The sequence below is a fragment of the Pediculus humanus genome, genomic scaffold (genome assembly GCF_000006295.1).
Source record: "Pediculus humanus corporis 1103172107461 genomic scaffold, whole genome shotgun sequence".
NCBI lineage: Eukaryota > Metazoa > Arthropoda > Insecta > Psocodea > Pediculidae > Pediculus > Pediculus humanus.
The window spans coordinates 5,412-21,446 of record NW_002987081.1 but is presented as its reverse complement, the minus strand read 5'-3'; the positions used below and the strand labels follow the sequence as shown (position 1 = coordinate 21,446).

Sequence of the window (16,035 nt, the reverse complement as noted above, 5' to 3'; positions counted from 1 at the left end):
CAGAAGACATTTTTTATTTACATTTTAAATCTGACGTCACATAATATTTATTCTATGGTTTTTTTTATTTAAAATAAATAAATAAAACGAATTTTTAAACTGTTTCCGGTTAATCGATTAATATTAAAAAAAAAAAACAAAAAATTATTATTAATAAACTCGTGATAAATAAATGTAAAAAAAAAAAAAAAACAATAACCGTCGACGTTTCGTCCGAAATTGAAAAAAAAAGATGGCCGACAAGTAAAAGCAGAAGACATTGTTTATTTACATTTTAAATCTGACGTCACATAATATTTATTCTATGGTTTTTTAATTTAAAATAAATAAATAAAACGAATTTTTAAACTGTTTCCGGTTAATCGATTAATATTAAAAAAAAAAACGAAAAATTATTATTAATAAACTCGTGATAAATAAATGTAAAAAAAAAAAAAAAACAATAACCGTCGACGTTTCGTCCGAAATTGAAAAAAAAAGATGGCCGACAAGTAAAAGCAGAAGACATTTTTTATTTACATTTTAAATCTGACGTCACATAATATTTATTCTATGGTTTTTTAATTTAAAATAAATAAATAAAACGAATTTTTAAACTGTTTCCGGTTAATCGATTAATATAAAAAAAAAAACAAAAAATTATTATTAATAAACTTGTTATAAATAAATGTAAATTTAAAAATAAAAAAAACGACAACCGTCCACGTTTCGTCCGAATTGAAAAAAAAAGATGGCCGACAAGTAAAAGCAGAAGACATTTTTTATTTACATTTTAAATCTGACGTCACATAATATTTATTTTATGGTTTGGGTTTTTGCGACAATTTCAAAAAAAAAAAATGAGAAAACAATTTTTTTTTTTTATTATGTTGGCAATAACTTTTATTTGTTTTTTTTTTTTACGCCGAGTTAAAAATGTCAGAATTGCAAATTTCACACGTAAATCAGAAATTTTTTTTTTTATTTTTATTTAAAAGGAATTAAATAAAAATAAAAATAATTTTTTTAAATTTTCTACGCGTATAAAACAAAAAATTATAACAAAAACGTTTGTGCGTTTTTTTACACGTATAAAAAAAATTCTTTTTATAATAATTAATATTAATCGGATATTAAAGAAGATGATTTTTCTCATTACTTATACATTTGTTAATTATAATAAATTACATTAAATCGTTTGTTTGTATGTTTTTATTTAAAAAAATAATTTTCAGACGCCATTTTACGGAGGTAAATAAATAATTATAATTGGTAAAAGTTCATCAATGTAAAGAGCATTTCAAAGTTCAAAGTAAAAAAATTAATCGGAAAATAAAAAATTTTCTTCTTGATGAAAGATAATGTGTCAAACAATTTTTTTTTTTTTGCAAAATTATGTTTTAATAAGTTTTAAAAATGAGGTCATTCAAGGTACAACAACATTTAGGTTGATGCCTTAGGGATTTAAACTTATAACCCCTCTCTCTCTCTCTATCTTTCTCTTCCCGCCAAATAAGGTTGATCAACAATGACCAATTTGCCATAAACACACACACACACAACAAAAAAAATAAATAAAAACTGGTTTTTCTACAAAAAAAAAAAAAAAAAAAAAAAAAAAATCTTCCATTTTACATGATGATTTTCTTCTACAGAGATTGTATAATCTCCATCGTTTAAGGAAATTTAACTTAATACAATCAAAACTTATACATTATTATTATTATTATTATTATTATTATTATTATTTAAAACTAGGAAACAAAAAGAAAGAAAAAGAAATGCACAATCGTAAATATTCCCACGTGCAAGCGAAAAACCGATTATAATAATAATAATAATAATAATAATAATAATGAGGCATTTTTAATTGTAATCTAAATTCGTATAATAAAAAAAAATAAATAAAAAATATATACGAGCCTGGAAATAAATTTTTTTCCAATGAATTCGTAGAAAAACAAAAAATTATTACGTAATTAATATGTAATTTATAACAATGTAACTTAATTTCGTGATATTTTCGATGTAAAAAAATGAAAAACAAAAACGAAAACGAAAACGAATTCGTTTGTTTATTTATTTTGGCGCGAAAACTTACAAATTTGCGACACGGCAAACATCAAAACTTCCTTTGTTATTATGACGTCACGCGCATCAAATTCAATTCATGGCGGTTAAATCGTTGTTGTTGTTAAAAATTGACAATCGAAATTGTTATAAAAAAATGACATTTTTTTCTTTTTTTTGTTAATTCGTTTTAACAAAATTGTTAAATTGTCGTTAAAAAAAATCTAGTAATAAAAGTTGTGTGCAAATCAACTTTTTAAAAAAAGAAAAAGTTATAAATTAAATTATGTGAAAAATTTTCCAATATGCAAACGCGTATAACATATTCTTTTTTTTTTATTTTAAAATTTATAATTAATGATTCACGTTACCAAAATAAAGCTGTTTAAATATTACGACAGGATGCCAAAAAGAAAATAAAACATGATTTTAATTTAAATATATATGTAAAAAAAAAAAAAACTTTTTTAAAGTGCTTTACTAAGAGAAAACCAGTGCGGAAAACCAGAAATTAATGGGACTAGTTTTATGGGGAAACACAAAAAAATTTATTTTTATTGGGACATCATATCGAAACTTCTTTCTCTTTCTCCTTACATTATATTATTATTATTACAAAATCCATTTGAAATATATTCGAATAAACATTTCGATTAATATTAAAAAATTCACGACGTTAAAAAAACAAAACAAAATTGCAAAATCAAAACATTTTGTTATAATAATATTTATTTATTTAAGGATTAAAAAAAAAAATTATAAGTTTAACGAAGGAAATGTAAAACTAATTAAAAACACAATTATTTAATAAATGGGTCAAAAAAAATTAGAAAGTTTTTATATAAACTAACTGAAGAATAAGAAGAAGAAAGTTTTATATATTAAAATATAACCACGGTTAAAAATAAATAAATAAATATTTAATTTTATGTAAAATTTTTATTTATTATTATTATTAATAATATATTGATTATCAATAATAATAAATGTTAAATCGATTCAACTTTTTTTTTTTTTTTTTAAATTCATCATAAATGGCGTCGGATCATCATCCGGTAATTAAGTTTAAAAAAAAAAAAAATTTTTTTATTTTGCTCAAGGTATATTATTTAAAAGTGAGGGTTTTAATTAATTTCAGGTATTTAGATGGTCAACAAGTTAAAATATGGGAGTAGTAAATCACATTTTGACTTTCATTATTTTTTTGTGATTTTTAACGAAAAAAAAAAAAAAAATTTGATGAAAAAAAATATTAAAAAATCGTTACGCAAATTAAATAAAAAAAAACGTGCAAGTTATTAAATTTTAAAGAAGGTCCAGCAACAAAAAAAAAAAAAAAACCCATACCTGACTTTTAAAAACTAGGCCGAATTAAGGTATATTGAACTTGGGTCAAAGGTTTTATTTAAATATTTAAATTTGCATTAATTAAAAAAAATTTTTTTTCTAACTTGTTTTTTAAATATATTTTTTAAATTTAAATTTAAAAAAAAAATGGAAAAGTCATAAAGTCAAAAAAATGATGAAGATATATCCGGAAGAAAGAAAAATTTTCTTTTTTTTTTTTTTTTATTGAAAACTTTAGAAAAAAGTAAAAAAAATATTTTTTTTCTAATAAAAAATTTCAACTTCCGGGTTAGGTAATGGATAGTCATGACTCTTTATTGTAAAGCGCTTTATTAAGTTATTATTATTATTATTATTATTATTATGTAATTATTATTTCCTTCCAAAAATAAATTGATAACGTGTTTAGACCTTTTTATTACATTCGTGGGAATTGTTTTCTTTTTTTTTTTTCAATGAACAATTAGATAATATGTTATTGTTTTAAGTCAAAATTTTGTTAAAATCCCTTCCGAAATTTGATAAAATGTCGTCCAATCAAATCTGACTTAAAATTTTTACTTTTTATTAATTCATGGAGGTTATTAAAGTGTTAATATCTCTGACTAACTTGAATTGTAATCTTCTAAATATATAAATTATGAAAAATATCTTGTTAATTAAGTAAAGATTATTAGAACCTTTGTTAATATTAAGAAACATAAAATTGCCAAAGTTTTTTAAATATTAAAATAAATATTATAAAAAAATTAACAATAAGTATCGGAATAATTTTTCATTGAATAAAAGAAAAAAGACGAGAAGAAAATTTACACAGAATTTATATAAAAATTAAAATCGAAAATAAAAATTTCGAAAAAAGGAAATGAATAACATGAGAGAAAAGAAAATTTTGTTTTGATTTTTTTTGTTTTGGTGTTGATTAAAAAAAAAAAAATAATAATAATTCATAAAATAAGTAATTATTTGTTTATTGATGAGAAAAAAATTTCATGTTTATTCGTTATCATCATCATCTCCATCTTGTTCAGAGTTAATTTGGAAATAACGAAGTTCATATGTTTCTTTCGAACTTGAAACAACTCTAAGCCAATCTCTTAAATTATGCTTTTTCAAATATTTTTTGGTCAAATATTTAAAATATCTCTTTGAAAAAGGTATGTCACTTACAATTGTAACGCTATTTTTGTTTCTTTCAAGAGTTACATCTTTACCCAAATTATTCGTTTTACCATTTACTTTGATTCTACCTTGCAAATATTTTTCCTAGAAAAACAAAAAAAAAAATTTTTTTAAATTAATTTGATTTAAATTAAAGTATGCTCTTTTTAATATCATACTGTTTAAAATATTTGCAAAGTACTTAAGAGTGATAATAATAAATGAAAATAATACTTACAAAACTAGCAACATCCATAATGTTATCTTCTACAGGATGAGTGCAATCAACGGTGAACCTCAAGTTGATCTTCTTCTTCTTTTTAAGGCCTTTGCCTTTAATGACATTTTTGGGCTGTAAAAAAACAATGAAAATTAATCAAACATTATCAGAGCCATCCTGTAAATCTGAGCAAAATTATTACATTCTATAGTTGCAATAACTATTTTTAAACATTTTCATCGATAAAATTTATTTAAATGTGAAAGAAATACTTTTTTTTTACAAAAAAAAAGAAAAAAAGAAAAGGACAGCAATTACAAATGAAATCTTATAGGTTATGTAAAAGAAAGGTACAAACAGTAGAAGAAAAAAGTGACCTCCAATTAAATGGCGATCACAAAAACGATATTTTTAATTGTAAATGCATAATTAAATGTTAAAACTTTTACATGACGACTTTTAAATGAAATAAAAACGTCAATTATTATGTACCTGCTGCATTTTGATGATAACCACGAACACTAACTGCACTTAAGAAACCATAGGAAAAAAAAATTAAGTTGGCAATGGTAACAAAATTTTGTCATAGAGTAAATATATTTACACTTTTAAAAATCAAATAAACACTTTTCAACCATTAAAACAAATTGAATATGTAATGTTATTATTAAAAAAGATTTTTAATCACTGTTTTTTTAAATAACATTAAAATATATATAAGTTAATTTAACAAATCTTTTTTTAATAATAACATTTTTTTTATTTTAAATTTGTGTATTTCTCCTAAAATTTAATAAAATTTTCATGTTTTTTTAGAGATATCAGTTATATAAAATTATAAAAAATACCACCGGAATAAGAGTTTGTGACTAAAATTTATTTAAAATACTTTTTCACGTATTATTTAAATATTTTAATTCTTCATTCATTTAAAATTTTGCGTCATACGTAAACAAAAAATTTTTATTGACACACCTGATGCTTTATTATTTACAAATAATTATCATCGCAATAAGTACATTAAACGTTTTTATTATTATTATTATTTTATTTAGTTAAAAATCACAAACTTAGACTAAATTCAAAAATTTCAATATTAAACAAACTAATTTTTTATTATTTTTTAATTATTCTACATAAAATTTTAAATAATTTTCAAAAATAAAATAATAATAAAAAAATGGTAATTTAAAATAATTTATAGTTCAACAGTAGTTTAAAAACTAATAATAATTTATTTGTTTTAATATGATTTTTTTTACATATAAATCGCCTTAATATATTAATTAAATGATAGTCTTAACAATAAATTAAAGTTATTATTGTGAATTATTTAAACGAAATAAAAAAAAAAAAAATTATTTTTGTGTGCAATAAAGTGTGCAATTAAATAAATAATAAATTTTAGATTGTTAAATATTTTTTAAAATAAAATAATTTACTGAAAAAAAAAAATTGTTAATGTGTAAATTTTTTTAAAAATTCTCCTTCGTTTGATTCCTACATTTGATATAACAAAATTTTTTAATGTGAAACACTTTTAGTAAAACAAAAAATTAAATTAATGGAGAACGATTTGTAGAAAAAAAAAAAAAAAGGTAGCATTTACGACTAATTGTTTTGTGTTCGAAGCATTTTTTCCTTTTTTTAATATATTTATTATATATTGTCGTAATAATAACAAAATATTTAATACCTTCAAAATCACAACAACATGTTTTACTTAATTATTATAATTAAAAATTACATCAAAAAATATATTAATTAATACTAACATATATATATATATATATATAAATATATATAAATAAATCATTTAAGAGAAATAATGTGGTCGACATGTTACATTTTAATTGACTTATTGTTTAATAAAAAAATATTTTGACGTATAATATTCATATTCGATAATTAAAAATAATTGGCTTCTTTTTTTTTTTTTTTTATAATTAATTCGCAATTGACAATTTAAATTAGTTATTAAATTTAAAAATTAAATTAAATTAAAGTAATAATAATAATAATAATAATAATAATAATAATAATAATAATAAATGAGAATGATATTTATAAACTAATATAAATATTTATGCATAATGAAAACGATAACTTCTTAGTAAGCAATGAAGCCATGAAATATAATAAAAAAAAAAAAAAATTTTTTTGTTTTCCGATTTATATTTAAGATGAATGTGGAGTGACAGCTGAGACTTCGGCATGAGGTTTCGATTCTGATCATCTCAGATGAAACATGTAAACTAAAAAGTTTTGTATTAATGATAAAATTGTATATTTTGAATGTTTAAGTGACGTTGAATTTAAAAAAACTCACTTAAAAATATAATTAACAAAGAAGTGCAAACAACTCCAATTATTATCATCATTTTTAAATTTTGCCACCAAAATTTTCTTTTCAGTCTGGCTGCATGTTGCTCAAATTGGGAGGCTCCCATTTGCAAAGTATCTGGAAAAAAAAAAAAAAAAAATTATTATATAAGGGATGATTCATAAATAACAAAAGGAAAACATTTTTATGTTTTTTTTTTTTTTTTTTTTTTTTTTTTAATTTTTCATAAATAAATAAATAAAATAAAATATACGTTGGGGGGAAAGGGGGGGGGGGGGGAAAATGAAAAATCGATTAAAAACTTGCGCAGAAAACGTTGTAATCAAATATTAAGCAGAAAATTGTATTATTATTATTATTATTATTATTATTATTATTATTATTTTCTTTGTTTTTAATCAAAAACCTTTTTTTCTTTTAACAATAGCTAATGGTATTCGTTTACAATTTTATTTAATCAATTAATTAAAACATCAGGTTCAGGTTTGTTACATAAATAAAAAACATTTTTTAAATTTTAAATAAAACTAATAGATTATTTATTATAATTATTATTATAAGTAGCTTTTGATTTTTTTTATTTGAGTAGCGAAAAAAATAATAAAAATTTATTAGCAGAACACAATTTTATTTTTTTAAAAAGTTTTTATTAATTTTAGATTTTTAATTAATTTCAAATTAAAATGCAATTTTAAAACATAAAGAGTATAATTAGTTAATTAATTAATAGAAATCAAAGCTTATGTAAATAAAAGCGATGATGACAACAAAAACTTGTTTAATAAATAAGCGAGAAGAAAAATAATTTTTTTTTTTAAATTTCTTAATGTCTATAATCTAATAATTATCAAGGGAAATTGTCAATTAACTACTGACCTGCCCTTTGATCAAGCTTTGATAATTTTTCATCTCTCTCTAAGACTTTGGCCACATTTGTTCTCATAATACCAACCACCTATAATAATAAAAATAAAAAAAATGTTTAAAATAATAATAATAATTAAGAAAAAAAAAAAAAAAACTTCTCCAGGAATAATTAATTTAATTTAAAACATTTTTTTTTTTTGCTGTCGCTGTAGAGTCATTGTTGTTGATATTTTTTAATGACACACACTCACACATACATAAAACCAAAGTTCATCGAGAGAAATAAAAAATTTGAAAGAAGAGCTGGATGCCTTTTAATAATAATAATAATAATAATAATAATAATAATAATTTCTTTTTTTTTTTTCGTACATTACATTTTAAATCGTAATTATGATTCATAATTAACAGTTATGATCGAATGAGTGATATTCGTTTTTAAAAGAAAATTATTTTTCATTATCAGATATAAAATTTGATAATCATAAAAATAATTAATTATCTTTATCTTGAAGGATCTTAAAAATTTAAATTTTATTATGTTGATAACGCTTAAATAAAAATTTTCAAGTTTTCTTTTTTTTTTTTTTTTTTTTTCCTCGTAAAGAATTAAAGTGCGGTAAAGGGAAATAATTTTACAATGTTAAAATTTATAATTTTTTATAATTTTAACATTGTAAAATGTTTTTTAAATAATATTCATGTTTTATAAATGAGAAATAATTAAAATGAAAAAAAATCTAGTAATGAAGGTAAATTTCTTTTTTTTTTTAAAATAATTTTAAAAGACCAAAAACCGATTGTTACAAGGTGAGTATCACCTTACGTTAACATGACTTTTTAAAATTGTGTTCTGCCATAAATCACAAATTGTGGCAAAAATAAAAGTGCAAAATAATTTAAAATGGAGATTACATAATTTTTTTTGATATTATTTATTTCTTTTCAAATACCTGCATGTTCAGCTAATTCATTCAATTTTTGATCTCTCTCCAGGACTTTTTCAACATTTATTTTCATAATTCCAATCACCTAAAATTAGAAAAAGGATTTATCCATTCTGACTTTTTTCTTAACAGTGTCTCTTAATTATTAAAGTCATTATACATAAACAATAATAACATATACATAAATATTGTTAAAAATTATTGCAGAGTTAGCTTTTTTTTTTTTAATTAGTCATACCAAAATCACATCAAAAGTGACATATCACGATTAGACAGTTTTTAAACATGGAACCAATTATTTAAAAGTAATTGTATTTTTAAAAAACTTTAAAAATGGTTACCTCGTCGACATGAGCTTGAGTTTGTTGTAATTTTTTGTTGTTAGGTGGTCCTGAATATCCTCCCGAGTTATCCATAATTATTATTTACAAAAAAAAAAACTTCAAGGCAAAAGGAACTCCTCAATTAAAACAATACAAATTATCCACGTCTTATGCTTAGTAACCTGTTGCGCTATTTTTTTTTTTTTATATAAAACTAAATGCTTTCACTTAATAAATGAAATTAATTAATATTAAATAAAATTAAATTATCTTAAACCGATCTGTTATCAATTCTCGAAGTCCTGTTGCGGAAATGCCAAAAAAAAAAAAATCGTCACACAAATAAACTTGATTAGATCCTTTACGATCTTGATATTTTTTTAAAAAGAAAAATGGCCGACTGTGACGTAATTATTCATTGGCAACAATGACACACACACACGATTAACGGCAAATTTTTTTTTTTTTTTCTCCATAAAAATTTATGATATATTAAATAAATAATAATTTCCTCAAAATTCAGGGTCAATTGAAAAAAAATTTCCTATAAATAATAATTAAAAATTATTGCCGAAAGCATAAACGATTTAAATTTTCTGTTGAAAAAAAAAAAAACTTTTAACTATATGATACAATTAAAATAAAATTTTAAATAAAATATTTGACTGTTACAAAAAAAACAATAAGATTTATTATAAAAAGTTATTTTCATGACTTTAAAATAATTAACACTAAATAAAAACGGTAAAATTTTTTTTTTTTTAAAACATGTTAAAATTTTCAATTTAAACAAAAAAAATGTCAACTCAAACTCGGTCAACAAAAAAAAAAAAAAAAAATGTCTACTCAAACTCAACTTCCCAAAAAAAAATTAAAAAGATTTCAAATAAAAATCAGAAATTACATTACATGCAATTATTATTATTATTATTTTATATATTAATATAAAATACATGCTTTTATTAATATTTGTTAATTAAAGTTACCAAAAAAAAAACCTTGAAAACAAAAACAATTTAAAACTCTTAAATGTTTTTTTTTTTTTTTTGACTCAAATAAAACAAAAAGAAAAAATGAAATTAAAATAATTTTAATGAATTGTATTTGTTAGAAGTTACTAATCACTTAAATCATACATAATATTATTATTTTTTTTTTGTACAATAAACAATAAATGTTATTAAATAAACAAAAAAAAAAAAAAAAAAAACTAAAGTTAATAAATCATTTTAATTTTTATATAATAATAATAATTATTATTATTATTACTCTTCTAATTTGTTTTTTAATCTTCTCATTTACTTATTATTATTTTATTCTTCGATAGATTTTTATATATCTGTAAAAAGAAAAATATTTGTTAATTTTTTTTATATAAAATGATAAAATTAAATAATAATAATAATGATGATGAAAACGTGTAAATCAAAAAAAAAATCTGAAAAAAAAAAAAAAAATTAAAAAAAATTAGCTGAGGAATAGCTCGATCAGGATAAATAAAAAAAAAAATTTAATCAAATTTTAAGGTAAATTATTTGATTTTTTTTTTTTTTCTGGATATTTCCAAATTTTATTTTTTTTCTCCAAGTTTATGTTTATGTATATAAAAGTTATTACAATTAAAAACAATAAAAAAATATTTTATAAATTAAAAAGAAAATTAAAGCTCATCAAGACTATAAAATAAATGCTACATAGTAAAATTATATATATATATATATATATATATTGTTATTCCTGTATAATTTTATGGGTAAAAATTCTCACAGTTTCCCCTCCCCCCATCCCCCCCTTTTGATTATATTTAGGGGAGTAAAATTTACTGATTAAAAAAAAAAGAGAGAAAAAAAGGAAAAATTAGTTTCCCTGTCAAAAGCTTAAATGTTTTGTTTTATGTACGCGCGATAGGGTAATTACAAATTATTATTATTATTATTATTAATTTGAACTAATTAATAATTTCATTATTATTATTATTATTTTAAATTAAATTATTGTTGCTTCTGAGTTATATCCGCAGCTGATTTGTTAGCTGAATTAATAATAATAGATTTTTCTGAATCAAATCCGATATTAGTACCTGAAAAAAAATATTCAAAAATTTATTTTTATTCTTATAAGAAGTTAAAAAAACTTTTTCAACATGAAACAATTATTATTATTATTATTATTTTACATAAATTTTTTTAAATAAAAGAATATTTATTCAACTATTAAAATAAACCATTATTAATCGATTCCGAAAAAAAATAAATAATAAATAATTTTTTTTTTTTCACTTCTTCTTCTTATTCCATATTTCCAATTATTTCTATATATTTAAACAATTAACTAAAAAAAAAATTTAAATTAAGCTTCTAGGCGGATAAAATAAATAAAAGGAAGCAAAAAACAAAAAAAAAAAAAAAAAAAAAAAAAAAAAGGAAAAAGCAAAAGCTAAATGAAAACAAAATAAAAACAAAATAAAAATAATAATTTTTTTTTTTTTTAATTACTACAATATACTTAAATGATAAATTCTTAAATTTTAACAATATGAGAAATACTAATAATAATAGCTAAATTTATTAATAACTAATTTTATTGAAAGGAAAAAAAAAAAAAAAAAAAAAAAAAAAAAAAAATTGATGATGAAAAATTTTGTCGAGAGCCTCTCTCTCTCTCTCTCTCCTTTTAATATCAAACTACTCATCATTAATTAATTTAAAAGAAAATAAAAAAAAAAAAAAAAAAAAAAACCAACAAAATTTCAAGAAAAAGAAAAAACTACAGCGACAGTCTATGTATTACAAATGATATAAGAAAGGGATTTATAACCACTTTTAAAAAACAATATTGAATGTAATTTAAAATAAGAACTCGAAATTGAAAGAATTTTCAATTTTAAATTACAATTAAAATTCAATTGTAACTCGGCATAAATTTTTGTGAATCGAACAAAAGATTTTATTTTTATGTCAAGTTCTTATTTTAATTTACCTGGGAAAAATTACATATTAAAAAAAAAAAAAATAAAAAAAATGATTTGAAAATTATAAAAAAAGTATGATCTACAAACTACAATCATGTAAAAAAAAAAAAAATAATAATAAAAAGAAACTAATTAGTAAAGTTAATCCCTATTTTTTAGCCTTACTTTTAAGTTTTTCAGATAAATCATCGAATGCAGGATCGGAGATATTCAACATTAATGAATTTCCACTTAAAAAGACTTTGTTCTGTGAAGCAGCAACCTGAAATTTAAAAAAATTCATTTTTTAAATTAGTTACAATCGAAATGAAATTAAATCCCTTTTTTTTCGAGTGTAATAATAATAATAATAATAAAATTACAATTATATTAATGTTTTAATAATAAATAATCAAAAAATAGTTAAAACAAGTTTGAACATCACAATTTTGCTATAAGAATTTAAAAATTAAAAACGTTTGTACTTACAATTCTGGATATACTTTGTGCTGCTCTAATTTTACGAAGCTTTAAATATCCAGGATTTTGAGAAACAGCTTCTCCCAACATTTTCGCTGCTTCTGCTTCTCCCTCTGCTTGAACAATTTTTTGCTGTCTTTCTTGTTTGGCCCTTTCAACAACAAATGCTGCTCTCTGTGCTTCTTGTTGAGCCACCTAAAATTATTAATAATGATTGAATATATTAAAAAGTACATAGTAGAAAAAATAAAAATGAAATAAAACTAAAAATTGACTTTTTAAATTTAAAAATAAATAAATACCTGTTTTGCTTCAACTGCAGCCGTGTATTCTTTACCAAAACTGAGTTCAGTTATAGAAACATCATCCAAAATAATATTAAAGTCTCTAGCTCTTTCTGTGAGTTCTCGTCTGACTAAAAGTGAAACCTAAAATCATTTTTAAAAAATTACTTTGTTATTAAATATCTTGATAATCAAAGCTTGAATGAAAGTATTATTCTATTAAAAATAAGTAAAAAAAAACTATTAAGCAAATAAAATTAAAAATAAATCACCTGCTGTCTTTGTGTGATAAGCTGACTAGCGTTGAATTTAGCCACAACACTTTTTAAAACTTCATTACAAATTGATGGTAAAACTTTTTCATCATAATCAAGTCCTAATGTTCTGTACATTGTTGGTAAATTAATAGCATCAGGCCTTGATAAAACCCTGAGTGAAATCATAACCATTTGTAAATCTTTTGAACCAGTTGGAGATGAAATTTTTCTTGGTCTAGATCTAAAATTAGAAAAAGAAGGCATTTTTAATTATTACTATTGGTAAAACTTGATTAAAGTCGAGTAAAATTTATAATTAACAATATACCTTATGTCATAAATAATGGGGTATTCAAGCCAAGGAATTTTAAAATGTAAACCTTCTGAATAAACCTCTTTTTGTATACCACCGATACGACTAAAAATAATTGCACGATGACCACCTTCAACTGAAATAAATACGAAATTTATTATAAAAAATTAAAAACTAATTAATTACAATTAAACAATTTATCTGCATTTAAATTGATGAAATTAAAATTAAATAATGAATTAAAAATTTTGTTTAAAAAAAATAATATGCAATATCATTTGATCTAGTTTATGAAGTTACATCAGAAATTTTATACAAATTTTAAAAATAGGAAATTTTTCATTAGGCGATTTAAAAACTAATTAAATAAATAATTTACGTAAAATAAATAATACAAATTATTTAAAAATAAATAATTATTTAAAATACGGTAATAATAAATAAAATAATCTAACCTGTATATAAACTTTGGGTCATGCCGTAGCCAGCCAAACCGGCTAAACCGAGTAATTTCATACCAGTTCCAACCCCTTTGGGACTTTTCATAAATCGATTAGCAAAATCATTTAATTTACTTTGAGACATTTTTATTTTATTAAGTAAAAGTAATTCAAAAAACTCATAAACCCAAATTTTATTTTTACGTGCGAGAGCAGCAAAGCATATACTGTTCTTGACTCACCGCCTTGTAGCAGTGAAAAAGATTAGATTTATTACTCTATGAACAAATCTTATTAAGTAATACATTAATCGTGGATTTAACAAATTTTGTCCAAAAAAATTTATAATATTAATTTAAACCAAAAAATTTTAATTTCTTCTCTTTAATCAATTCAATTCTGAAAAAAATGTATGATTTATGAAAATTAAAATATAATATAAATGTAATTATAATATACAAAAAAAATTAAATTAAATTAATATTTCCTTTACTTGATATTCTATGTCATTATTTAAAAACAAATTCAAATTAATTCCATGTAAAAATGAATAAAAAAAATCATTTTTTTTTAATAAAAATTTAAAAAGACAAAAAAGAAACAAAAAAAAAAAAAAAAATTAAATCGAAACATATTTTATTTTCACACTTTTTTTTTTTTTTATAACAAAATAAGAAAACAAATAATGTTTTAGTTTAATTATATAAAAAAAACAAAAAAGCATGAGTTAAATTTTTTACATTTCTATTGTTACTCAAAATTATATTTGTAAAAAAAAAAAAAAAATACAAACAAATATTAATTAAAATAAAAATAGAATTGATGGAACCGATGAAATTATTATAATAAATAATTAAAAAAAAACAAAAAATATTGTAAATCAATCAAAATAAAAAAAAAATTTCTTGACTCCATTATTAAAAAAAAACTCAGATGAAATAAAAAAAGATGGTAACTTTATATAATAAAAAGTTTTTCTTTTTTTTTTTGCTATAAATATTTACATTAAACGACTAAAAAGGCTCCAAAATTATTTATTTAATTTAATTTAATTCAATTAATTTTTTAGCTAAAAATAAATAATAAATAATTATCCAAATATTAAATTATTCATATTGAAATCATATCAAATGTTAATTTAAAAAAAAAGCATTAACTATAAATTTATTTATATACAATTTTTTTTATTTAAATTCAAACTAATTAAAGCTTACAAAAAAAAAGTTTTTTCTTTTCCATCAATTCTACAAAAAGGCTCCAATATATATATATTTATTAATTTGAAAAAAAAAAAATTGTACCTAAAACTAATAAATAATTTTTTTTTTTGTACAAAAGATCAATCATAAATTAAGGAAGGGGCAATCAAAACTTATTAAAAAAATTTAAATTAAATTAAATTAAATTAAATATTTTAGGAATGTAAATAACATTTTTCTCATTTTTTTTTGAAATTTTAATACATGACAACTAAATCTGAAATATAAAATATATTAATATAAAAAAAAAAAAAAAAAAAATTTCTTTTATTAAACTCATCAAAACTTCAATTTATTTATTTATTTATTGTTTTGTAATAAAAATAAAAAGAGAGAGCCACAGCAAAAATTTTCCTTTTCTTTTTTTATTACATTAAAAAAAAATTTTTCCGACTTTTCCAAATTAGTTATTTATTTTTTTAATGACTATAATTTTTATTTTATTATTAAAAAAAAAAAAAATACAAACTTTTTTTGTTATACACAAATAATCATACATATACTAAAAAAAAAAAAAAAAAAACATTTAAAAAAACAACAAAAACAAATCATTATTGTTATTCCTTATTTTTTTGATCTCGAATAATTAATAATAATAATAATAATAATTAATGTGAATTTTAAGCATGAAAAAACATTTTGTTAATCTTTGGTTTTTTTTTTCTTTTTTTTATTATTAAATTTATTACACAAAATTAATGATGCATTTTTTTTATTATTATTTATATTATGACGCTATTATTTATTTATTTATTAATGATATGTAAACCTCCTAATAAAATACATAAATTAAT

General features: G+C 19.9%; 3 protein-coding genes across 3 annotated transcripts; all 3 read right to left on the bottom strand.

The window, feature by feature from the left end:
- Window positions 1–4,392: 4,392 nt before the first annotated feature.
- Phum_PHUM115910 (60S ribosomal protein L22, putative) lies at window positions 4,393–5,278 on the bottom strand (the record flags this gene model as incomplete). Its single annotated transcript, XM_002424119.1, has 3 exons — window positions 4,393–4,662; window positions 4,796–4,909; window positions 5,270–5,278. 3 exons carry the CDS (start codon window positions 5,276–5,278, stop codon window positions 4,393–4,395), a joined length of 393 nt encoding a protein of 130 aa, XP_002424164.1.
- Window positions 5,279–6,955: 1,677 nt separating this feature from the next.
- Phum_PHUM115900 (Vesicle-associated membrane protein, putative) lies at window positions 6,956–9,351 on the bottom strand (the record flags this gene model as incomplete). Its single annotated transcript, XM_002424118.1, has 4 exons — window positions 6,956–7,005; window positions 7,107–7,238; window positions 7,998–8,076; window positions 9,277–9,351. The coding sequence occupies 4 exons, from the start codon at window positions 9,349–9,351 to the stop codon at window positions 6,956–6,958; spliced, it is 336 nt and encodes a 111-aa protein (XP_002424163.1).
- A 3,026-nt stretch (window positions 9,352–12,377) lies between these two features.
- Phum_PHUM115890 (Prohibitin-2, putative) lies at window positions 12,378–14,127 on the bottom strand (the record flags this gene model as incomplete). The annotated part of the gene is made up of 6 exons (XM_002424117.1): window positions 12,378–12,491; window positions 12,698–12,883; window positions 12,991–13,116; window positions 13,245–13,470; window positions 13,558–13,678; window positions 13,998–14,127. The coding sequence occupies 6 exons, from the start codon at window positions 14,125–14,127 to the stop codon at window positions 12,378–12,380; spliced, it is 903 nt and encodes a 300-aa protein (XP_002424162.1).
- Window positions 14,128–16,035: the final 1,908 nt, after the last annotated feature.